At 37.3% G+C, this 24,693-nt stretch overlaps 1 protein-coding gene across 2 annotated transcripts in view; it reads left to right on the forward strand.

Annotated features, from left to right (window-relative positions):
* The window catches only part of SATB2 (SATB homeobox 2), a 202,986-nt gene extending 178,899 nt beyond the window's left edge, over positions 1 to 24,087 (forward strand). For both annotated transcript variants that reach the window (XM_018061228.1, XM_018061225.1), the window contains exon 11: positions 20,924 to 24,087. In XM_018061228.1, the coding sequence (XP_017916717.1) occupies positions 20,924 to 21,385 (462 nt within the window). In that variant the 3' untranslated portion in view covers positions 21,386 to 24,087. The remainder of the gene's footprint in view (positions 1 to 20,923) is intronic.

Genomic DNA, 24,693 nt, shown 5'->3' on the forward strand with positions numbered 1-24,693 from the left:
TCTAGTATTCTTGCCTGGAGAATCCCATGGATGGAGGAGCCTGGAGGACTACAGTCCATAGGGTCACAAGGGGTCAGATACAACTGAAGCGACTTAGCATGCACACATGCAAGCCTTTCTATTCACTGTTTCAGGAACCAGAGCATCTTGTAAAGAAAGAAGCCACTTTCTATTTCTATTTTCAATGAACCTTTGACCAAATGGGAAAAAAGATGATAGAGTAAAGAAAAGGGCCTGGAAGTGACCTTGACTCCAGTCACAGGGCTGGTCATGTGACTTTGGACAGGAGTTTTATCCTTTAGAGTTTCCTTTTGCTGTTTTGTAAACTCATGCATTGGAGAAGGAAATGGCAACCCACTCCAGTGTTCTTGCCTGGAGAATCCCAGGGACGGGGAGCCTGGTCTCTGGGGTCGCACAGAGTCGGACACGACTGAAGTGACTTAGCAGCAGCAGGTTATGGATTAGGTGATCTCCATCTGAAACACTGATTCTGTAAATTGGTTCATCTATTTCTGATCCTCAGGATTTTAATCCTGATCCTTGAGGATTTTAATGCAAATGAAAAAACAAAAAATAAAATACATTGCCCCTGGGAGGTTTAAGTGCATTTCAGAAAAACAAATTAGCAACAAAGTAACAAATTATGAACACCTTATATGGGCTCAGAGAGATACAGTTGATTTTCTTATGACTGATAGTTATGACAATTACAAGAGAAAGCCAGCCACTGAGTTTTAAACTGTCATAGCCAAACCTACCTACTGTGGCTTCTCAGATGTTTTTGGTTAGTGTGGAAATCTAATGTAGCTGAAAACTACTGCTGATTTTTATTAAGTCGAAGTCTGGAACTTCCCCTTGTAATGATAGACAAACTTACTTTCAATGAAAGGAAAACTGCCAGAGTTCTGAAATTCATTTATTTTATTATTACTCGGTTTAACCCTAGAAATGGGAGATCAAGAAAACTAGATAGATTTGACAGTTCTGAGGTCACAAGTTCAATTTCCTCACAAGTTGTTTCTAGATTGAATTCACTGCAAATCATATAACCCTTCACCTCTTGACATGGAATCTTTTAGGGAATTGTGTATCACATCAAGGTCATCCTGATCACTCTGGGGCTGGGAAAATGACAGGTAAGTTGGATCAGGTGAAGGAATTCCAGTGACCAAGTCTGGAAAGCCTAGGAGGTATGAGTATCACTTTCTATAACAGATCAGGGTGTACTGGAGTAAGCTTACACAGTGAGCAGGAATTGATGTTTTTAGGAATTTTGGAAGCTGGTTTTAACATTGTTAGTAGAATGGAACTGGCCTTGGTCAAATTATTCACACTACAAGAACTGGCAAATGATTCAGTTGGGACTTTTTTTTTCTCTAGAGAGCCAGTTGTTAAATATTTACCAGCATAACACTGAATAGACTCCAGTTAGATTTTTTTTTTAAAGCCTTGTGGATATCCATGTACTTACGTTTCATAAGTAAGATATGCTAAAAACCATTGTATGAAAGAAAGGTTAGGTGTTTCCAGAACTGAATGGCTGATTGGTATTGCAGCTCACTTGTTCACTCAGGTGTCAAAGTAAGTGTTAGTACCTCAGCTGTGTTCGATTCTGTGACCCTGTGGATTGTAGCCTCTGTCCATGGAATTCTCCAGCAAGGATCCTGGAGTGGGTAGCCGTTCCCTTCTCCAGGGCATCTTCTTGACCCAGGGATCACACCTAGGTCTCCCACATTGCAGACAGATTGTCTACTGTCTGACTCATCAAAAATAGTTATATATTTAAGCAGTAGTTGTTTCTACTCTTTCCCCTTCATGCTTTCCTTTAGTTTAAATCCGTTTCTTCATGTTCATGGCGCTTGTCTTTGTATTGCCTTCTGTATGTGGTATAAAAGGCTAACTTGAGTATCTGGTTAGATTCATTTTGCAGAATCAGAACCATGTACATAATGAGTTCATAGTCTGGGATTCCCTGGTGCCAAACACCCAACAGATTTGGGTGAAAACGGGAAGTTATTTTAATAGAGTACTTTCTTAGATTTGATGAAGTGAACCCTCACAGTGCACTTCAAAATGAGGAGTCAATTATTTTTTTTAAAGTACTCTAAACTTAGGGAGCTAAAATCTATGATATGAATGCTTAAATATATGTGGATATGGAAAGGCCTTCCTATTTCTATTACGATCTGAATGAACAGAATGTGCCAAAGTGAGCATATACTGTTTAAGTACAATATATACATGCAAATGGTTTCTTAAATATAGTTTTTCTCATTTCAGCTTTTTTGACAATTCATGTCAACAGTGTACTCATAAGTGTGGTGTTAGAAGAGCAAACAGGGAATTGTGGTCGACAAATGTCAAGCATTTCCATGTAGGTGTAATTTTAGGAGTACTTTTGAGAGAAATCCTTATTTGAGTTTGTGCTTCATACGAAATGAAAACCTCCCAAAGAGATAGAGCTAAAGTAGTCAAACAGTGTGTGTAGTACTTTAATACAGTTGTTTCCTTAGTAATGAAAGAAGAGAACCAAATTGACGGATTCTTTTGCTTGTAAAACATAATCTGGATCAAATGTATCAGTATGTTCTATCAGTTGACGATTCTTTGATATATCTGTATTTTAGAACTACTGATGTACCAAGGGAGAAGTTTTCTTGTCACTTTACTTGCAAGATATCAACTAGTTTATTTGGAGCTCCTAGAAATAGATATGCTAAGGATGGCACTCTGTACTCCAATAGTCTCTTTGTATTTGCATATTTGAAGCAGCATTGTCCAGTACACTCTATGAACATGTAACGTCCTCTGTGTTGCCATCACTCACATGTAGAACGTGCCTGTAATCAGCTTTTATTTTATGTCACATTCATCTGCATTTGCAGCATTTCAAAGACTAGTCTGCAACATCTTGGCACAGCTGGGGAAAGCAGAGTTGCTTATAAGTTCCAGAACTACAAAGACACAGATCAAACATACGATATTAATAAATAGCTTGGATGGGGGATGGGGAGAGGGGAAGGATTAAAAATTAGGTTATTTATTTAGAAAGTTGAAAGTCTCCATTTGTGATCATTACTCTGTTCTTGAAAGGAAATAGGTGCTGGATTTTATGTTTTGTTTTTTGCTTCAGTCCTCACGTTTCCCTCCTCCCCCTTCCTCCTGTTTTAAATTAAAATCTAAAGACAGCCCGAAAGAGTATATATAACTGCAAAAAGGATGTGGTAAGTCATGGCAGAGGTTTGTGATCTCAGAGACGTGGTGGTGTCAGGGATGAAGACCAAAGGCGAATCCTTAGCTTCCAGTGGATTTACTTGAAATCCCTCACCCTTGTAGCCTATCAGGGATAATAGCATATCATGGATAATTACATTTTTACAAACGGTAGAGAAAATCATTTTGACACACACATAGTATTTTCCAGCCAGACCAGCTTTTCAATCTTTTACAGGTTTCATGCATTAAGGCTCACATATTCTTTGTTTATTTTTAAAATATTATCATTAATAATAGGTTTGTTCTGTGGTCAACCTCTGAGTAGAAGACACTGAGGAAGACCCATTTTTCTCTGTTTTCCTCAAGTCAAACATTTGATACCTTTTCCTTTGGAGAAGTTTGTGCTACTCATGTTTTTCATTTAAAAAGTTATAGCAACCAAATTTTCATGGAGATTTTTAGGAGCTTTGGTCATTTTTTCAGCTTATTGCTATGTGAAAGAGAGTGAATTATGTTTAGTGGCAAAGCACCGGGTGGGGAGGAAAACAGAAGAAGAAATCATAGAAGAAATATTGTCATTGATTTGTTTGCAGTACTGTGCAATGATGTGAATTCTGGCTGGGTGAACTTAGGGAAGGTTGTCTCCATAGCCACTCAGCTGCATCAAAATTCCAGGGCCCAGGAAAAACTGGGGGACAGTATTCATATTTCTTAACCCTTTCTGATCAGATGTGGTATTTCATTTTGAAAATGAAATTAATTCTCCTGAGGCCTTTGAAAACTTTAATAATGCACAATAAATAAAATCATATCTAATAACTCAACAGTTTCATTTGGCACCATCATCATCTTTTAGATGTACTGCAATGGCAGAAACATAAATACTTGCAGGCTTCGAAAGCCCAGCTTCTATTTGCTAAATAAACTTGGCTGCTTTAAATTCCTCTGTGTACAGTCATTAATACAATCCACTCTGACAGCATTTAATTAAAGTGCTTTTCTCTATTAAATTCATTAAAAATTCTGCCCCCCCACCCCCCACATCGTGTATAACTGCTTTCCAGATGCTGAGTGGCAGGGACCTATGAGGCTCACTTTAAATAACTTCTGATTTCTCTTTGTAAAGTGTTTATTACATTCAATTTAGAAACTGTTAAATATGACTTAGAAGAAAAGTCAGATTCCAAGACATATTCCCCATCCCTTCAGCAGTTTCTTTAAAAAAATAATTTAACTCATCTGAATAAACATTTATTATCTGTTTTTGTTATAATGTTTCAATCCTCCTAGGCACTTAAACTGGGAAGTAATAAAGATATGATTTCCATATCGGATTGGTGAATTTGCATTAGTTCTCAGCAGACCCTTGGCTTGAATAACTTTGCCTGCAGATTCAGGGAAAGCGAACAGAACAGTCCAGTATTAATAGATTATTGACAGTTTAATGTCTTGGCACCTACTTAGTCCATGAAGTATAATAACCAAGAAGCTGTCTGATATGAAAGTAGTCAATAAGATTTTCAGTGAAAACCTTTCAGTTAATTGCTGGTTGACCTTAGAGATTTCCTTTAGACAATACTGAATACAATACTGTCTTCAGTTTAGACCAAAAGGACCATATTGATTGATAGAGTTTATTCAGAGATGATTATTTAATATCCATAGCTCCAGTATATGTGGTAAAATTTGCCTTTTCTATGTCTACCAAATGAATTGTCTTTTTGGCAGTGCTTTTCGTAAATACTCCCTTTACCAGCTCTACTTTGAAAATATCTCATTAAATCTGTTCTCTTCTCAGAAATAGAAAGTTGGGAATCTTGAGGGAACACATGATCAAGTGTTTTAATATGATAATAGAGTTTTGATAGAATTCTTTGCTCAGTCTGGAATTATAATTCCAACAGAGAATCTGACAAAGCTAAAAAGTGTGCTCTCAGTAAGAGTAATTATATAATACCTTAAAAGCATTGCACCTTAAAATGAAAATGTTTTTTAATGCCAAAATGCTTTTTTGGTTTCCATAAGTATAAATCAGATGGCTTATATTTAGTTTCTAGATTTTTTTTTCCATGGATTTTTTTTTCTTCTCCGTGATTTATTTAGTTTTAGTTGCGTGGAAACAAAACACATATTGATAACAAATGAGTTTTAATAAAATCTAAATAAGCTACAAAGGTGGCCACGGAGCAGCCAAGACTGTTTCTGGCCCTAACTTGAAACTATTGACTTCACTCACTCTGGACTGTGTGGTGTTGGAGCTGCAGTGATTGGCTCAAAGTGCAGGCAAAAATACTTGAATTAATTTTGTTACTCTTCTTTCCTTGTTGGTTCTTAAACACAAGTTAACATCATCCTTTCTACTCTAAGGATGATCATTTTGGCATTTAATATTTGTTTTGGAAAAGACCTACAGTGCTCTCCATACACAATCTCCAGCATTGTGTAGGTAAGCAGCATCCATTCACATTTCACTGCCATTACTGTCTTGGGGTTTTATTGTGATACATAGGACCCCTTTTTAACCAAACATCTAGTTTTTATGATTTAATTTTCTTAAAGGTTTCTTTCTTTGTGTTATATGGATTCTCTCATTGTTATTTGTTGTTTTACCTCCAGCAGCTTTTCTTGTCATAGAAACTGTCTTTTGCAGGCCTTCTGAATGCTGTTGATAGTAGAAATATTTCTGGAGACTGGGGAGGGGCAAGAAGGATAGAGGAGCCTGGTGGGCTACAGTCCACGGGGCTGCAAAGAGTTGAGCATGACTGAGCTCGCACACACCTTGGATATGGCTATTACCAATACAGATGTATTCTGAAAATTTTAGGATAAATTTTAAGAATTTTAAGCTTCAACTATTCATGTAAAACACAGTGCCTGACCCTGTGCTAAGTGCAGAGTGTGTGAATGTAACATAGAATCTAACTCAAAGGAACTCTCAGATTTGTGGAGAGATGGGTATGTGGACAGATGACGATAATACAGCATATAAGTAAGTTCAAAGAAAGAAAAGAATGACACCTAAATCCTGGTGGGCTGGAGGACCCAGAAGGCTTCCAGGAAGTAGTGCTGCTCTGGGTCCCTTCCAGAATTCCTCACTAGAGGCACTTTCCAGACAGAGGAGACAGGGGAGGCAAAGGCATTGAGATTAGAGTACAGGTGTGAGGCCTGGAGCTGGAGCACAGCCTGAAAGGCTGCGTTGAGGAGCACAGACAGGGCTGGGGCACATGCTGCAGACAGGGCACCCAGCTTTCTGGAATGTGCGAGAGGCCTTGAAGACCTTGGCAAGACGTTGTGTTGGCTGTGGCAGGGAGGCCTGTTGGGAAGTAAACTAACTCAAGCAAGAGATTATAAAGGTCTATATAACAGCAGTGAGAGTAGGATGGAGAGGGGGAAATTAACCCAGCAACTATTTAAAAGGGATAATCAGCAGCAGGTGGGATTGGCTAGATGTGGAGGTTCCGGTCGGGGGAAGGAGTCAGTGAGAACTCTCAGATCATAGCTGGGGCAATTTGAGGGTCTTGGAACACCAGTCGAGAGCGTTAATGATTGATTCCCTGATAATGTCAGTTGTAAGTGTGTTTGTTTTGTACTGAGTTTTCAGCTATTAAATTAAATCCACCCCTAAGCAGCTTCACATTTGAAAGTATAATGACTTGACAGTTCTAGTTTCTGAGGACGACCTACACAGGATAAGCAAATATGCTTAGAAAAGCCAAGGCAACGTGGCACAGAGACAAAATCGGACTTGCTTTGTTAAGCTGGGTAGATAAGGATGCTGCATGACTGGTCTCATGGGGATATAATGGTTCATCTGCAACTTGGAAACTGAAATCTTTCTTGTGGGAAAAGGAATTGCCGATCCAGTTACTTTGCCCCAGGGAGTCAGAAACTGGGATTTCTCTTCCTAGTGACCATCCTTGGTACCCTGGGAGACAAAGATTTATTTTCTTGAGTAAACCACAGTCTGAATAAGACTGCGTCACCCTGTCTGCTCTCCATCTCTCACCTGGTGTACTTACCACGAATTTTAGAAGCAGAAGTTTCTCCATACCTGGTTACTGTTAATAAGATCATTAAGGTGGAGAATGTAAAACCACTATCCTCATAATGAATTAAATGTGGTTTCAAATTTAAATGAATACTCTAGAATTAACCTTTTGGATGTTTTACTTCACATCCAGTATTTATTTTACTTAAATAAAGATGATTTAATTTTTCCATATATTTTTTTTTCTCGAAAGAAAATAATACCAAGGAAGCCAGTCTCTGATGAAATTAAGTGAAGTTGAAAACTAAGGGCTATATTTGATAAGCTCTCCTTTGACACCTTTTCTTTGCTAAGCCACGAGGACTCTTTGCTGACACTCTCCAGATCGGTGGCTTTTACCTCACTGTCTGAGGAGAAAACGCTTCTTTGATCATTTGACTTTGTTTACCAGGTTTGGACGTTACGATATAATAAACCATACTATGTCTGTGGTATGGTAATTCTAGATACTTTGTCTTTTACCAGAGTGGTTGATTATAATGCACTGCTCAAGACTTGCTTTCTATAAAAGGAATATTTGTACTTTTATGTGTTTGATTCACACAGTGCAGTTTTCTCAAGTCCTGTTATTAAGTGGTTACATCCAGAAAGCAAAAATATGCTGAGGTAGTGTTTTATGGGTGAACATCTAATATTTTCACTAACCATAACTGTCAGATTGTTCTGACTTCTGAGTGCCCCAGCTGTAAAAATCATACAGAAAATGTGGCCTATCATAGGATTCTAAACAGCCCCATGTGAGACCTCAAATACATGGATTACCTTCTTTTTCTCTTTTTGCCCTGAAGTAAAGAATCTAATCTAAACACCCTTTTTCCTTAAATAATTTAAGCCCCCTTCTTTGAGAAGCTGGAATGCAGCATAACTGCTGTGTCACTCATGCCATTACAATTATGGGGAATTTTCGTCTGAAGCTGAGTCTTGGCTGAGTTCTGTCAGGATGAAAATCTCCTTCTTCTGCTGCAGATTTTGACAGAATTGGGTATATTATTTTTTTTAATGATATCCAAAGATAGAAAAAGTAAAAATTAAAAATTAACATTTGGGAGAGGAGCTTCTCCATGATATAATTGTTCCTTGTGTGTCTTCACTTTTAATCATAAACTGGAAACACTGAATAGTCCCCTCTGTCACTTCTGGTGTTATTTTTATATTTTAATTGGAAGATGTTTATTCACACTAAAGTGAATTTTTGTTCAAAGCTTTTAAACAGAATAATTTTTGTTTTTTCCAGCTAACAGCAGCAAGACCGTGTTTGCTATGTGTTAGACAGGGATTTGTAATATGTAGATCAGAGTTCAATTTTGTGTATGCGTTTTCTCATCTGATGAATAAATACAACAGAATCCATTGTTATTGTGAGATTAGTTTGTTATCATTTTTAAGAAACTAGCCCAAAAGATAGTGAACCACTTCAAATATATACTAACTGTAGGATCTGAATAATTAAATTTATCATATGATCCCCAAGTCACATCATACAATCTGTGTAAATCAGGAAGGATGATGCTTTAGTTCAAGAAGCCTATATAATTTATTGAGATCTTTTAACTTAAAGTGTACGTATCCTTTTCCTCCATGTCCTCTTTGTTTCTAAGTCATTCTTTACCAATAGGTGTTTTCAAGTTATTTTTGTCACTGGATTTCTAAATAGTAAGATATTTGAAAGTGGTTTGAATTTTGACTCTAGTACTTTTCCTCAGGAATCATTATTTTAGGTCTTCATTGATAGAGCTCTTGGCTGGCTACATGATGTCTGCTCTTATAAAATATATCTATTTTCTACCTGCTCTAACTTAACATGTTTTCACTTAAAAGTAATTGAAACTCTGCTCTGATTAAACTTGTTAGATGAAATTTCTTTACCTGAAACAGTTTCTGTACAAGCATAACTCAGAGGTATTGCCAGTTCAGTTCCAGACCACCATGATAAAGCAAATGTCACAACAAAGTGAGTCCCACAAATTTGTTTGGTTCCCCAGTGTGTATGAAAATGATGTTTACACCATACTGTAGTCTATGAAGCATGCATTTGGATTTTGTCTAAAAAAATGTACATACCTTAATTTAAAAATATAGCTAAAAAATTCTATCCATCATCTGACAATGTGGGGTTGCCACAAGCCTTCAATCTGCTTTTTAAAAAAATGTGATATCTGAGAAATGCAATAAAGCTGAGCTCAATAATGCATTCTATTCTTTTAAGCTTGAATCTGTTTTAAAAACTCAAAGTCCAGAGCTCACTGTTCAGGTATCACTGCCTTTTCAAAAGGTTGTTTTCATTTGATTTACATTTTACTTCACTTGACAATTATTTAGCTAACTGGATTAACTGTTTAATAATTCTAATAGATCGTTCTTATTCTGAACCTTTGCACGTCTTTCTCTCTTGCCCTTTTGCTATTGATGATGTGTCATGAATTTCTAGTTTGGTTCTTTTAATGACATTATAAATTCCAGGTACTCAGTTCGTCCTAGCATTTTATACTCTTCATTGTCTTTAACTTAAGAGCTCTTCTTTCATCCATGTTGGTGCAAAAGCCACTCAGCTATACCAATGAACACACCATGCAGGCATTTAGAAATCAGAATACCATAGTAACTGTCAGCTCTGGTCATGTCTTGTTACTCTTGACTCATTTTCACTCAAATATAAGGTCTTTAATGCTTTCCTGGTGGCTCAGCTGGTAAAGAATCCATCTGCAATGCAGGAGACCTGGGTTCAATCCCTGTGTTGGAAAGATCCCCTGGAGAAGGGAAAGGCTACCCAATCAGTATTCTGGCCTGGAGAATTTCACGGACTGTATAAGTCCATGGGGTCACAAACAGTTGGACACGACTGAGCGATTTTCACTTTCAAAGACACTTTAACATTACCTGTAACTTGAATCTGATCTTCAGAAGATAGGCCTTCCCTGTTAATTTTTAGGCAGAGTTTTGTGTTTTGAGATGACGTTGTGAACGGTGGTAGAAGTATAGGGAACGGGGGTAAATGAACACTCATGGGTGTCAGGCAAATGGGGCTTGGGTGGATGGGCTGAGGGATGATTTCTCCTAGGAAGAAAGACACAGGTTGTAGCCTGGACCATCCTGAAGAATCTGTTCTTCCTGAATTATCCCATGAACAGTTTGTGGAATGATTTTGGTCATATTAGGTCCTAAATTATCAAATAAACCTATATATCGTGACACTGATGAAGGAAAAGTTTTCATTGCTTATAGGTTCAGTATATGCCTATGTTTTATCTCTTTTGCATTCTAATAGGAGAGAGATTTGCTTTTTATGTGTCATGGAGTCTATTTGATGGAAATACAGCTCCTCATCTTGACCCTGCTTAATTTGCTATCAGCTCATCTCCTTGTATTAGAAAAGCAGCTCACTCAGCCACCTCTAGAGTCTGCAGACTGGCCACTCAGTATAGTCAGATTAAGGACTACAACACATTTTTTTTTTAACCCAAACCATACCAAAGTTGTTGGTATAGTTGTTCTCAATTTGTTACTAAAGAGGAAATGATATAAGCCAAAGGCTGTTTTAAGAACTATGCTTCCTCTAAACCCCCAAGTTTGTTTTAACAGATTATTGTGTCATAGTGTTTTTATGCTTTTATCTCTGACCAAAGTGTTTATTTTGAGAAACAATCATTAAACTGCATTAAAAACATACACGATGTTCCAATGCCATCTTGGTTACAATATTAAAGGAAACTCAGACTAAGGCTGGATGAAATTGAACACATATTTCCATGTCAGACTTCCTACCATTTTGCTTGTTTGTATTGATTTCTCTTGACATGGTCTTCTTTTATTGAGCACTACTCTTTTTTTTTTTTTTTGGTTCTTCTTCTCTCTCTTCCCGCTTCCTCCCCTCCCCAAATCCCCTTCCCATAGCTGTCTGTGCTAAGAGCAATTGTAAAAGGAGACCAACTTAAATTAAACTTGCCTGGAGTCAAAATGTAATCTAACACCTGTAGTCTGCAATTTGTCATCACTTCATGGATACTTATTTTTTTTTAATAACAGATTTCCTGAGTTTTGACCTTAGGATACTGTATAATCCAAAAAAAAAAAAAGCAACAAAACTGAACCATAGTTTTTAATAAGTCTTATAATGTTAGAATGTGAAATTACAACCATAAGAACCAACTCAAGTAACACCATTTGAAGTTAGAAATAGCGCTGAGTTGTACATCTAGGCAGGTATATTTTGCCTGTGAAAATGTCTCTGAATGACCAAGTCAAGAGGCAAATCGTAATGCTGGGTACTTTCTCCTACGCTCGTTCTCTAACACCTTCGAGGTGACTGAATTCAAGTAAGGATGTTTTTAACTCTAAGATCCATTTTGAGTTTCATAGTAAATGGTTTAGTTTTCATTAGGGCCAAGACAGAGCTATATATTCAGTATGATTTATGTGGTATAGAGTTTTCACACATCTTAGTAGTTGGATCTCCTTTCACTATTCCTGTTAAGGACCCCAATAATGTGCATATCAATACTTAACAGATTAGAAATTAGTTCTGAGAAAACTTAAATGTTTATTTTTTGAAACTAACTAGAAATAATAGGTGTATAAATGATATATTTTAATGAAGATCACTGTATCCCCCCCGAAAAAAATATAAGAAGAGTACCATTGTTTTAAATATATTTTTGCAAATATTTTTAATGTCTGAGTGGAAGACCTCTGGATTATCATAATTGCTTCTATATTCATTCTGATACAAAGTGTAGCTTATAGTTTGGTTGAAGTAAATGAAGAGAAGCAAGCCTCACACAGACATGTAATTAGAAAAGGAAGGCATATTTTGCTAGCTTTTCCAGGAAATTATGATTTTCTTTTTTTGATACAAAACTCTACAAGTGGTCATTTCTTAAAGGTTAGTTGCAGAGTGGAATCTAAAATTATATCAGTGAACTTCATATTTTTTTACATTAAAATTCATTTGTCTGCCTGTTTCTTTGAATAAGTATTTTACCTATTCATAATTTTATAATATCAATATTTATAAAATATTGATGTAGTGAGTTATATAGATCTTCTAAATATTGACACATTTCATTGTATGACATATTTTTAAAAAATTCTTAAATCATCACCAGTATCATCAGGGAGGTATTTAAGTATAGGGGAAGTAAGTTTTTAGTGGAAGCTACAAGTTTTCCAAATTTTTTATTTTTGCTGGGAAGGTAGAATTTTATCATTGGCAACAAATTGTACAGATTTTTTTTTTTTTTAATCAACAGGCTTACTTCATTTTTAAGAGAATGTCTGCCACAAACCTAAGTCTGAATAACTATAGTATGCCTGTTGGTTGTTATTTCAAATAAAAATGATATTTATTTCATTACAAAGGTGTTAGTTCAGCTCTCAACTCACACAGTTGCACAAATGCTCTTTGCTCAGACAGTAAAGAATCTGCCTGCAATGCAAGAGACCCAGGTTCTATCCATGGGTTGGGAAGATCCCCTGGAGAAGGGAATGGCTATGTACCCCAGTATTCTTGTCTGGAGAATTCCATGAACAGAGGAGCCTGGCAGACTACAGTCCATGGGGTTGCAAAGAGTTGGACATTTCTGAGTGACTTTCACTTCACTTCTTTCTCATGAGAACTATTTTACTTAGGTATGCCACAGAAGTGTATTTTCTCTCTTAATCCTTATAAAACTGCAAGGAAGATTTTATAGATTAATAAACACTGTGGTTCTGAGGAAGTAACTTGCTCAGAGTTGCACGGCTAGTAAGCAGATATGCTTTTTAGGATAAAGACTGGATTCAAAACCAGAACTTTGTAACCTCACAACTCCTGCTAACAACTTTTATATAAAAGCAACCTTAAGGATTATACAGTGCCCTGGAGCTGATTTTAACACAAAAGAAATGGTGAAAAACAAACAAATGCCACAAACTATTAGATAAAAGTTCCTGTAATGAGTGATGGTTTCTTTACTTTAAAGCATAATTTTGCTGAAGATGAATAATAGCAAGAAAAAGTAAGTTGCAGAGAACAAAAATAATAACCAGCTTGCAATTAAAGGAAGAAAGAATATGGATTAATCTAGTATAGCAGAAGAAAGATGTACTGAGCACTTAAGTGTGCCAATGTGTAGCTCACAGTCCAACAGATGAGAGAGAGGTATGATAGTTACATTAATTATTAATTACTAATGCTGAATTCTCCCCATTGAGTTTTGAGCCAAAATTTGAAGTCTTAGATGCTGATTTTGAAAAAAAGGAAAAATTAGAGGGTAGAGCTAGGCAGTTGGAATTTAAGACAAATATCTCAGTTATATTTTAAGACAAATATCTCAGTTATATTCTATTTTTTATATATAGTATATTTTAAAAACAGCAGCACTGACTCATTCATTTAACAAATTCTAATTGAGTTATGCATGAGGGCTTTCCAGTTGTTCTAACCAGTTTTTCTTATTGCCTGTTAAGTATACGTTCTCAGAATTTTTAGTAGAAGAACGCTTTCCTTCTTGGGATAAACTATTTTACCTTCTGTTATTTTTGTTAACATTCTGTTATTTTAGATGAGGTAAAATTAAACGAGTAAAAAGAATTCTGTTACTGACTCAAATGCAGTTAGAAGTCATCTCCTGTTGATGTTCACCACCATGGAGAACCTGAAGCTGACACTCACTCACTCCTGCGGGTGAGGCTTGTCGGAGAGAGAGGGATGCGACCACCTGGGAGCCGATTTTACCCCATTACCTATTACCCCACTAGATCAACCACCCTCTATAGTCACCTCCTTAATAATTTCTCATTTTCTCTATATAAAAAAGACCACAAAGTCTTGGCATATTATAAGTAATCCAGTTCACCCCGTAATGATACAGTGAATTATATACTTTCCTAAACTTAATCATTCAGGATCTCACTTCCTTCCCTGCAGGCAAAAGCCATTATATTTTACACATGGCTCCCAGCTGGTTTTCATTGAGGCCTTCAAAATCTATTTGAACACTGAGCAGTTTAAGAAGAGCTGCTTTATCTTTCTTAGTCAGTCTTTGTCATGGTACCATTTTGTCCTTGTGTTTTTAAAATTTTCCCTCTCTTAGGCAGAAAAACAACATATATCCTTATTGCGCTTTGTTACTGGGCAAGGAGGTGTTGGGTTTTATTTTGAAGTTGATGTCTCTTTTGAATATATTCACAGCCTTTCTTTCTTCATCGCTATGTTCCTGTTCATTTATACACATGTATGTCATATTTCAGCCCAAAGAGATTTCAGTGAATAAATAACACACTTATTAAACTTTCAAGTTTCTATTTGATTATATTCTACTCATAACTTATTCATCAACACTTGACTGTTGGAGACAGGACTCCTTATTTGAAAGCTTTGTAGACTGCTAGGTCCAGTTATTATAGACATTCCAAAAATATTTGATAAATGAATTCTTTTTTTTACTTTTTTAACCCAGGGTCTATGGTTTTAAACATAATTTCTTTTAGACATGATAAACACTTCTGATGAAGAAGGCAGTCATCAGTTAAATGTAAGTTAACCATCTTTTTAGGATAGCAGTGCCAATGCATCCTTCTGATTGTTTTGATGATAGTATTGCTATTTGTGATACTGTATTGAAAGTCCAGTTATATATGTGAGCTGAGTTTCTTACTATATATATATACACACACACACATACACATAGGAACATTTCTCTTCTCTCTAGTGATAGTGGTAGTTTCAAGTCCTACTGTGTTTTGGGGTAGATCAGATGATATGATTATAGATCACAGTAAGGGTTTCCCTCACCCTGATAGTAAAATGCCAGGGCCCCGCTGCTCTGGCTCTCGCCCTAACCACCCCTCACTTGTCATTTCTGTCCAGCGGAGGGCTGTCTGATGCCATGTCCTGTGATGGCAATGACAGTGCTGCTGTTGGAAATGTGCTATATCTGTGCCGTCCAGTGTGGTGGTGTGCAGTGTGGATATCCAGCACTGGAAAGAAGGCTCATGTGCCTGAGAGAGCTAAATGTTTTTTCTTCTTCCAGTTTTAATGAATTTAGATGTCAGTAGCTGTGTGTGGCTAGTAAGCTGCTGTATTAGGTGGCACAGATTTAACTTGCTGCCTCCCTCGATGTTCTTCAAATATATTGAGTGTACGTCTTCCTCCTAGCTTGTTCATTTGCTGTTTTCCTCTATCTGGGATGCCCTTCTTCATGGCTGGGTCCTCACTTCCTTCAGGCTTCTGCTCAAATGCCAACTTCTTAGGGAGCCTTCCTTGAATCACTGAATCTAAAAGAACGTCATCTCCCCCCAGTTCTTCTCTGTATGCTTTGCTCTATTTTTGCTGATAGTATTTATTACTGCCTGATATCTTACTTACGGTCTATCTCCTCTACCCTGGAGCCTTTGCTCAGTTTTCCCATGCGATCTTGCTCATAGAAGACAGGAGAACAGCATGGTTACAGACATGGGATTTGAAACCAGATATGTTTTAGATTCCCAGGCCTGCTAATTAGAATCTATGAGACCTCTCATAAATTACCTATACTCTCTGAATCCCAGTTTTCTCATCATGAATGGAGTAAAAATACCTAGTCCAGGATTATTGTGAAAATAAAATGCATTTATAGATTTAGGCCGGTGTTTAGGTTCATAATAAACTGTATATTAATGCCACCATCTATTACTAATATTATTATTATTATTGAAGCTGCCTAGATATTTTACTGCTGTGAACCCTCATCGTTATATTTAAAAAATAACAATAGAAGCTACAAAAAAAGAAATAGAAGAAGACTTTCAAATAAACCTTTTAAAACTCTCTTTGTAGAAATTATCAGAAATGAATTGCTGACCAGATTAAGCTCAATCGTGATGGAGAAAAATCCAAACCAAAATGAACTGGGATGAATTGTCAGGCTTCAGTTTGCAAAGGTCATGAAGAAAGGGATGGATAGCTATCTTTACAGGATGATATATTCTGTTATTTGGGAAAATCATGTGAAGAGAGATGATGGACTTTAGGAGTACAAAGGTCAGCTTCTGGGCCCATTTTGAAAAAGGGGAAAAAGGATGAGGCTGGAAAATGTGCAGACTTGGGCAGATTTATGTAACTATCTGGGTAGCTGCTCTATCATACTTACCTTTTTAAAAAAATATCAGAAAACAATCATCTGGGTTTGGAAAGAACTTGTTAGGAAAGAGCATATCTCTGTTTAGTTGGCAGGGCATTCTCTGTCTTGGTTGAAGTAACTGTAAATTTTGTGGTTTCAAAAAGTCAATCATCCAGAAATATATGCCTGTACTGTCAGCTGATCTGAGGAACAGGATGGTGTGTAGTCCATCCGGCAGGAATCAGTGACAGCCTCAGGCTAGAGTTACTCAGGGTGCTGGCTGGGGACAGGAACCAAACTTGAGTCATTCTAGTTAACACACAAGGAATTTCAAATATTTCTGAAAAGTTCAGACAGAAAAACCAAAATTTAGTGAAGTGGGAGTTCAAAAATCAGTCCTATGAAGTGACTTGATCCTGCTGTTTAGATGGAGGATTTGGGAAGAGAGTTTGGACTGCCATCTCTGTTTTTTGGCTCTACTCTACTTTTGTTCAGAGTATTCACACCATTGGAAGAAGTGCTGCACGACAGTAAGAATTCCCTGATTGTCATAATAATAAGCTACTACAAGTGGCTAGTGAGGAAGTGTAGGCAGTTCTTTTTGCCAAGAACTATCTACAGACAATAAGCAACTCTCTGCCTGGAGTAATCAGAACATTTCAGGAGAGTAAAGATAGCTGAGACTTGGGGGACTCTTTTTGTCTCAGATATTATGCACATTGTACTCTTTACTGTCTGGTCAAAGATGCTAGAAATATCATTTAACCTTCATGCAAATACTGTTATGCCTTCTAACTCAATATAGAATATTGAACTAACCCAGGATCTCTCACTTTGTAGATCATTTCTATCGCTGTTATTTCTCTGAAAAAGATCTTCCTCTCCTATGAGGGCAGCGACATTGTCATTGTTCCTTGGAACCTACTTTCTTAAGACTGACTGCTCCCTATGTTTAAAGTTTCCAACTTTGAGGGTGTTCTTGAAATGCTACATGTCTCCAGGTTGTTATTGATTCAAGTAGCACCTTCACAAGGAACTGTGAGGACTAAATGAACTAATCCATGTATAGTTCTTAGAAATGCCTGGCACAGAGTAAGCCTTCAGTTAGTGGTAGCTACTATGATCATTGTTTTCCCATTCCATGTGTGGCTTCTCTCTATTCGTGTGTTACTACTGCTAGGTTCAAAGTTAGAAAGGGAGGGAAAATAGGCCAATTGGTGGGACCTCAGGAGAAGAACAAACCCTATCATGCAGAAAGATTATAGTAACTTCAAAGTATAGTTTTGGAAAATCTCTTTAAATCTAACCGATGCACAATGGAAAACCCCTAAAGAACCAATCTAATTATTTAATTAAATGGAACCGTTATGCTGACTTTTACTACAGAAGGCAAGCATAATTTAGAAAATGGGGCATTTTAATTCTCTTTTGTTTTCCAATTAACGCAATTGCTCTAAAAGGAGGTCCTGTGCTTGAGTGTACATGTTCTATGAATACATATTCCCTGCGTAATTTCAGTCTCTCTCTTATTCTTTCTCATCCAAAAAAAAAAAGCAACCAAACAAAAAACCCTCACCTGTTGACATGGAGGTTTATTTATTACAGTGCTCAGGCTACCCAGATTACAACCTTGGAGCAAATATCTTCCTGCCGTCAAAGCTGCCCTGAACACGCAGGCCCACCACGCAGCTTTCCTCTCCCTGTGGCTATAATTAGGACATTGAAGTAATGGAGCTCTCACTTTTTTGCTGATGCCAGCTCACCACAGCAGACCACATGAGTTTACTCTTAGTTGAAAGTGGTAAAGAAAATGCCAAGAACATTCATTTTAATTGGTCAACATTATATGGGCCTTTAGTGCCACCGTTTTATGGTCCTCTGTTTTAGATTTCTTTCTGCCACCAGCCATCAGCCTATTATGATGGGTGTTCTTACGTGCATTTGATTATCCTTTTATTGTTATTTGTTTATGAATGATTAAAAATTTCATCCTCTTTTTTTTTTCTACCTAAGTAACAATTTCATCTGCCCTAATAGCTGTTAAATTCTATAGAAAAGACTGACGCATTCACATCAGTGAAAAATTAGTTTTTCATCAAATAGTCCCTGAGACTAGGAGAGATGGCAGAGATTTTTTTCTTAAATGCTTGCTCTGATGCTGGTATTTTCTAGTCTGAAAAATGGGTCATTAGGGTAATGTGTGGGGAGAGTGGCAGTGATGGTACCAGTGATACTCTAGTGTAACCAGACATGTTTCTTATGCATTGATTGGACTGAGTTCACTTGAACTCTGGAAAATGTTTAATTTGTTACTATAACATGGAAAACACCATGTAAAATAGGAGAGAATGGTAAAAGAGAAACATGTGTTTTTTAAAAAATGAACTCACTATTCTTAAAGGTCTTGGAGCGGGGGTGATCCAGGAAGTTAGAGACTGATCTGAGCGGAGGAAATACAGTGTTTGCCTTTGACATTGATAGAATACTTTGTCATGGGGACCTTCATGGTAGCCTTTTAATTACATAGCACTGCTGCTAATGTTGCAAGATGTGAAGATTAGTCAGATTGAAGAAGTTTGTAAGTAAATATTAAAATGGGAAACTATTTCATGCAGAGAGGACATTGTAAAAGCAGTTACGAAGATCAAGAATAAGTTTGCCCAGCTGGTGTCAAATGTGGCTTCCCTGATGGCTCAGCCATAAAGAATCTGCCTGCAACGCAGGAGACACAGGAGACGTTGTTTGATCTCTGGGTTGGGAAGATCCCTTGGAGGAAATGGCAACCCATTCCAGTATTCTTGCATGGACAATCCCATGGACAGAGGAGCCTGGCAGGCAATAATCCAAAGGGTCACAAAGAGTCGGACACTACTGAGTGACTGACCACAACCAGTGTCAAATGACAAAACTAATGCAATGTAGCAATGAGTTTGATATCCTTTATTCAAGGGAGACAATCCATGGATGGGGGCTACAGTTCCTCACAAGCAGTGGAGCAATCATCTGGAGGGATTTGGGGCATCATTTTAGAGCATTAGAAGTGGCAACACAGAGGACCGGGCATGATTGGTGGGGATTGCATATCTGACTTTATTTAGAAAGATCAAAGAACAAGGAAGTAAGTATAGAGCCCAGAGCTGGCATTGCGTTTGGGGCTGGGCTGAATGAATCCTGTGATTCTGGTCAAGCAGAGCATTTACAGCCAGCCACATGAAAGTTCAGTCTGCTGATGTGGCACCAGGCAGGAGTGGCCCCAACTTGGGTCTAGAAAATTTTTTTAAATACTAGTTTTGCTTTATTTTTGAGTGAGGAATAGGTAGAAATGAAAGAGAAATTTAAATTAATTACAACTAGAAAGCCTTGACGTGAAGGATAACAACAACAGCAAAAAAGGAAGTGAGCTGCAAAACAAAGGATGACTAGTTTGTTCTCTAGCCTCCATGGTGGACTAGTGGCTAGGATTCTTGGTTTTCACCCAGGCTAACCAGGTGCAGTTCCTGGGTAGGAAACCAAGGTCTCACTTCAAGACACCAGGCATTGCTGTCTCCTTGACATTAGTGATATTGAGAAGGTCCATTTATGAGTATAAAGTAGTCATCTAAAGTTCATAATTTAATAAAAAGTTGTAAGTTTTTATATAGATATTAAAAAAACATTATTGTTTGAGGATTAAGATCAGGGTTAAAAGAAAATAAATTTAAGTTGTTCCTAATTTTATGGAGTATTGATTTTCTGACTCAAATACTATTCCTCTGTTACACTTCAAGAATAATTTATGAGGCTGTTATAATAATGACTTATCATTTTTTGGATGTTTGGTCTAAGCCAGAGGTGAACAAACTTGAACCAATTCAAGCTACCTCTTGTTTTTATAAATAAAGTTTATGGCAACATAGCCATGCTCATTTGTGTATGTTCACATTATGAAGATAGAATTGAACCATGAGATGGTGAGGCAACAGAGATGGTGAGGCCCTGCTAAGGCTAAATAAAATATTTCCCACCTGGCCCTGTGCTGAAAAAGTTTGTCAACCTCTGGTTTAAGGCAGGCACTGTTCTTTAAATGCAGTATGTCATTTAATCCTTACAACATCCCTAGGAAGCTAGTGTCTTATCCTTCGTTCATATATGATGAAATTGAGGCCTAAAGATGTTTAGTCTCTTGCACAGAGACACCCAGCTGTGTGGAAGAATCGGGACGTGAATTCATGTGATCTCATTTGCAGAGCCTGCACTTTTCCTTTGGGTCCAGTTTCTTTGTCCTTGGGCTCCAGAGAGGTGGCACATCATACCGGTTAACAGCAAGAGCCTAGAGCCAGGTCCTTTGAATCTGAATAACCTTGGGCAACATGGGACTTAACTTCTTTGTGCCTCAGAATGGAAACATTACTATTATTAACCTCTTGTTTTGTAGATGAGATTCTGAGTCTCCAGAAATTCAGTTAAGTTTTCAGAAGACCTGAACTTACAATGACTATGCATCACTAAAATGCTAAGCAGACGTGTATTTTAGAAGAATGATGGCTTTTGAAAGGTGAAATAGTGAATCAAATGTTATTTATTATTTTTTTTTAATTATCAGGTCCTTCACAGACAGCAGTCTCAGCCAGCCAAGGAGAGTTCTCCTCCCAGAGAAGAAGCACCCCCACCACCTCCTCCAACCGAAGACAGTTGTGCCAAAAAGCCTCGGTCTCGTACAAAGATCTCTTTGGAAGCCCTTGGAATCCTCCAGAGCTTCATTCATGATGTGGGCCTCTACCCTGATCAGGAAGCTATCCATACTCTTTCTGCTCAGCTGGATCTCCCCAAACACACCATCATCAAGTTCTTCCAGAACCAGCGGTACCACGTGAAACATCATGGGAAGCTCAAGGAACACCTGGGCTCGGCGGTAGATGTGGCCGAGTATAAGGACGAGGAGCTGCTGACGGAGTCAGAAGAGAATGACAGTGAGGAAGGCTCGGAGGAAATGTACAAAGTGGAGGCTGAGGAGGAGAATGCGGAGAAAAGTAAGGCCGCGCCCGCTGAAATTGACCAGAGATAATGTGAACTCCAATCAGGTGAAGCAATACACCAGTCCAAGGATTTTCTGTTTTAGTTTCTCTGAAAACTTTTTTTTTTTTTTTTGCCTTATTTTATTTTTGTCTTTTTTTGGTCTTTTTGTTCTCCTTCCTTTTTTTTTTTTTTTTTTTTGACATTTCTTTGTTGCACAGGATACACCTGTAGACTGAATAAGTTCAGTATTTCCGAATCAGACATCGCCTTGGCAAAGACACTAAAGTGTTACGCTTTACAATGGACTGGATCGTAGTCATTATAATCACAGGAGACTCTGCCTTCATTATCCTTGCACTTATGGAAGAGACACCAGGCAAGTTCCCAGATGAAAAGACCTACGAAATGAAGGAAGCTACAAGTGTGTGTGTATATGTATATGTATATATCTATATATTTACATATATATATTAAATTGCATGGGACAGAGAACTTTACAATCCGAAAGAATAGACTGTGAAATGAGTTCTTAAAGAAGAGACTTGTTTATGTATTAAAAAAAAAAAAACCACTTCACAGTGAGTCGCTTTGGCTTTTTGATAAACTGCGGCCTGCTCTCAGGGTGGGGTGACTTATTTTTGAATTCCTATTTATTTTCTGTGTTTGTCCCTGATTTTTTTTTTTTTTAATTCTATGGCTTCCTATCTGGCAGCTTGATGGGTAATTTTTGAGGTATGTATTTAACTAAATAAATCAACACTGCCAAAAAAAGTAAAAGAAAGAAAGAAGAATAAAGTGGAAAAAAAAATCAGGGCACCTTAAGATGATACCAGTCACATTAATCTTAAAGACACAATGCACACTTAAATGACTCGATGTGTTCCGTTCCTCAACTTGTCGTTACTGTAGTGGACAGGTGCATTTCTGTGGAATTCCAAATGAATGAAGCTGAAACTCAGTGCAGAGAAAACTCATTTATTAGTGCAGCCTCGATAAAATGACATTTTGACATCAGACAAATGGAATTCACAGTATGAGCCACATTTTATTGTGAAATTTATTTACCTGCTCGTGGCTTCAGATCTTAAAATTAATAAGCCTGCTCATTTTAACTTGTTTATTGTTGCTGTTTTCTTTTACTTTTCTTATTTTAAAAATAGAAAATAGTTCAATGTAATGTTAAGTTAGAAAAGAAGTTGCTGCCCAGGTAAAGGGGCTCCTTCTCAAATAAATCTCCGTCCCTCCAGCTCCCGAGAGACGTTTCTCATTTCTGTTTCACTTTGGGCGTCTTCTTCTTCGTACACATTCCATCCACTTAACCAGACATTTTTAGTCCTTGCTCTCATGCACCTCATCCCTTCCCTGCTATGGGAGCAGCCCTAACGAAAACCTGTTTTTAAATCATTGTGCAGCTCCAAGCAATAGAGTAAGCAAAGCAATTTCAGTGGAATCACCTACTTGTCATAAACTGAAACATTTTCCCAGTTGCCTACATAGCAGTTACCTTACGTAAAGCAGAACTAATGCCGACTGGCTGTTTAAGGGAATGAGCATTAAAGCTGCAATCTACTATGGTTCTCCCACCGCCTTTAGCTTCCCATCAGAAACCATTACTTGCTACTTCTACTTCTAGTCATTGCAAGAGGAGACCTCACCTTCAGGACTGGCCAATCAAACCTAACCCATACTTCAAGGTGGCCATCAAACAGTCCCACATGGTTGGATTTTTTTTAAGAGTTGTGCTCTCATGCAACCTTGTCAAAGACCTCATGCAATATCACTTTGAAAGTTATTTTCTGTTTACTACACAAACATTGTAATATAACTGTTAATACTATTTATATATTTGAAAGGTATAAAAGGTCGGAGTTAAAAAAAGAAAACCTCTATTTGTAGATATTAACTCAGAACTTAACGATATACAGGGAGAAGACATGTTGCAATACAAGCTAATTCTAGCTGCTCAGTAACCTCTGGAGTTTTTAAAGGGACATTTTCCTGTACTTTTTCAAATAATGATGTTTAAGAAATTATCTTGACATGAGCGTCATATACCTTTGCAAAAGGATGGTGGTTTGCAGTCAAGCCCTGGGCCCATCATTCCTATTTCTGTAGTATGCTGCAGCTTTAATCAGAAAGTCCGTGGTTGCTGCTTCCTGATCTCCGAGTTACTCTTTTCCAAATTGTCTTCTTACACTGTTGCTGAAGGTCACTCTGTACAGGTAATGGAAACTGATTTTGCCAAGCTCTTACAAGGTGGTTCATCTCTCGATGGCATCCGCATTTGGTATCTTTTACACTTCAACCAAAAATTTATTAGGTATTTTTCAATGCTAAGTCTTGCCTTTTATTTTTTAATTTCACTGCCAAGTTTGCAGTGGTTCTAAGTGAATCTGTGGGCATTTTAGCCTGTGGTCTTGCCAGATCTTTGCGAATTACAATGCATATATGTCTATTTATTCAATATCTGTCATATAATATCTATTTGGAAGAAGAAACTTTCTCTTGTAGTGCCTCTTGACAAAGCACAATTTCCTGCCCCACCCCCTTTTTTTTTTGTGAAATGAAAAAACAAATTGTGTTTTATTGCGGTATCAACAATGTGAATAAGGATTAACATATTGTAAATGTTCTTTTTTCCATGTAAATCAACTATCTTTGTTATCACTAAGTGATAATTAATTTTTAACTTATGTGCATTGTTAGGCTGTTAGAATTTTTTGGTTGTTAAAATAAAACGCATTCAAAAAATATGACTTTGTCAGGTGTTTTATTGGGCATTGCCTTCTTTCCCACTTAAGTTTTCATATGGGATGAGACCTGGTGAGTGTAAGGAAGCTCCATTCTCTTATTTACATGACAGCTGTACCTGCAATGACAGACGTTTGAGTCCTACCAAGGCAAGATTTTAATCGTACCTATAAATGTATGTACATCTCTGTGTGTTTGTAAACGTATGCATGCTCACATCCTGAAGTTGGCAGCTGGGGGAGTCATTTGCCTAAACATTTTGTGGTATACAAACAAAACTCAGTGCATAAAGATATATTTATGGGCTTGCTTCTTTATTTTTCTAGTGAATATTTTCTGTTTATAATTAAAAACCCACAAATGACTGCATGTCAGGAAACTTTTGGAGCACATATGTCCATGGTTAATGGACATAATAAAAGTCTTTTATATTTAGAGCTGGGTACCATAATGTGAGCATAGAGGAATGCCGGAAGGATTGATGCTTCTGAGAAATGTGTGAAAATGATTTTTTAGAAAGTGCTCACAATGGAAAAAATTGCTCAAAAGACCAAAGTTAATAAGGAAGGAGCAAGTGCTTAGCATCAGAACTGACAAAGAGAAAGT

The sequence above is a fragment of the Capra hircus genome, chromosome 2 (assembly GCF_001704415.2).
Source record: "Capra hircus breed San Clemente chromosome 2, ASM170441v1, whole genome shotgun sequence".
Taxonomy (NCBI): Eukaryota; Metazoa; Chordata; class Mammalia; order Artiodactyla; family Bovidae; genus Capra; species Capra hircus.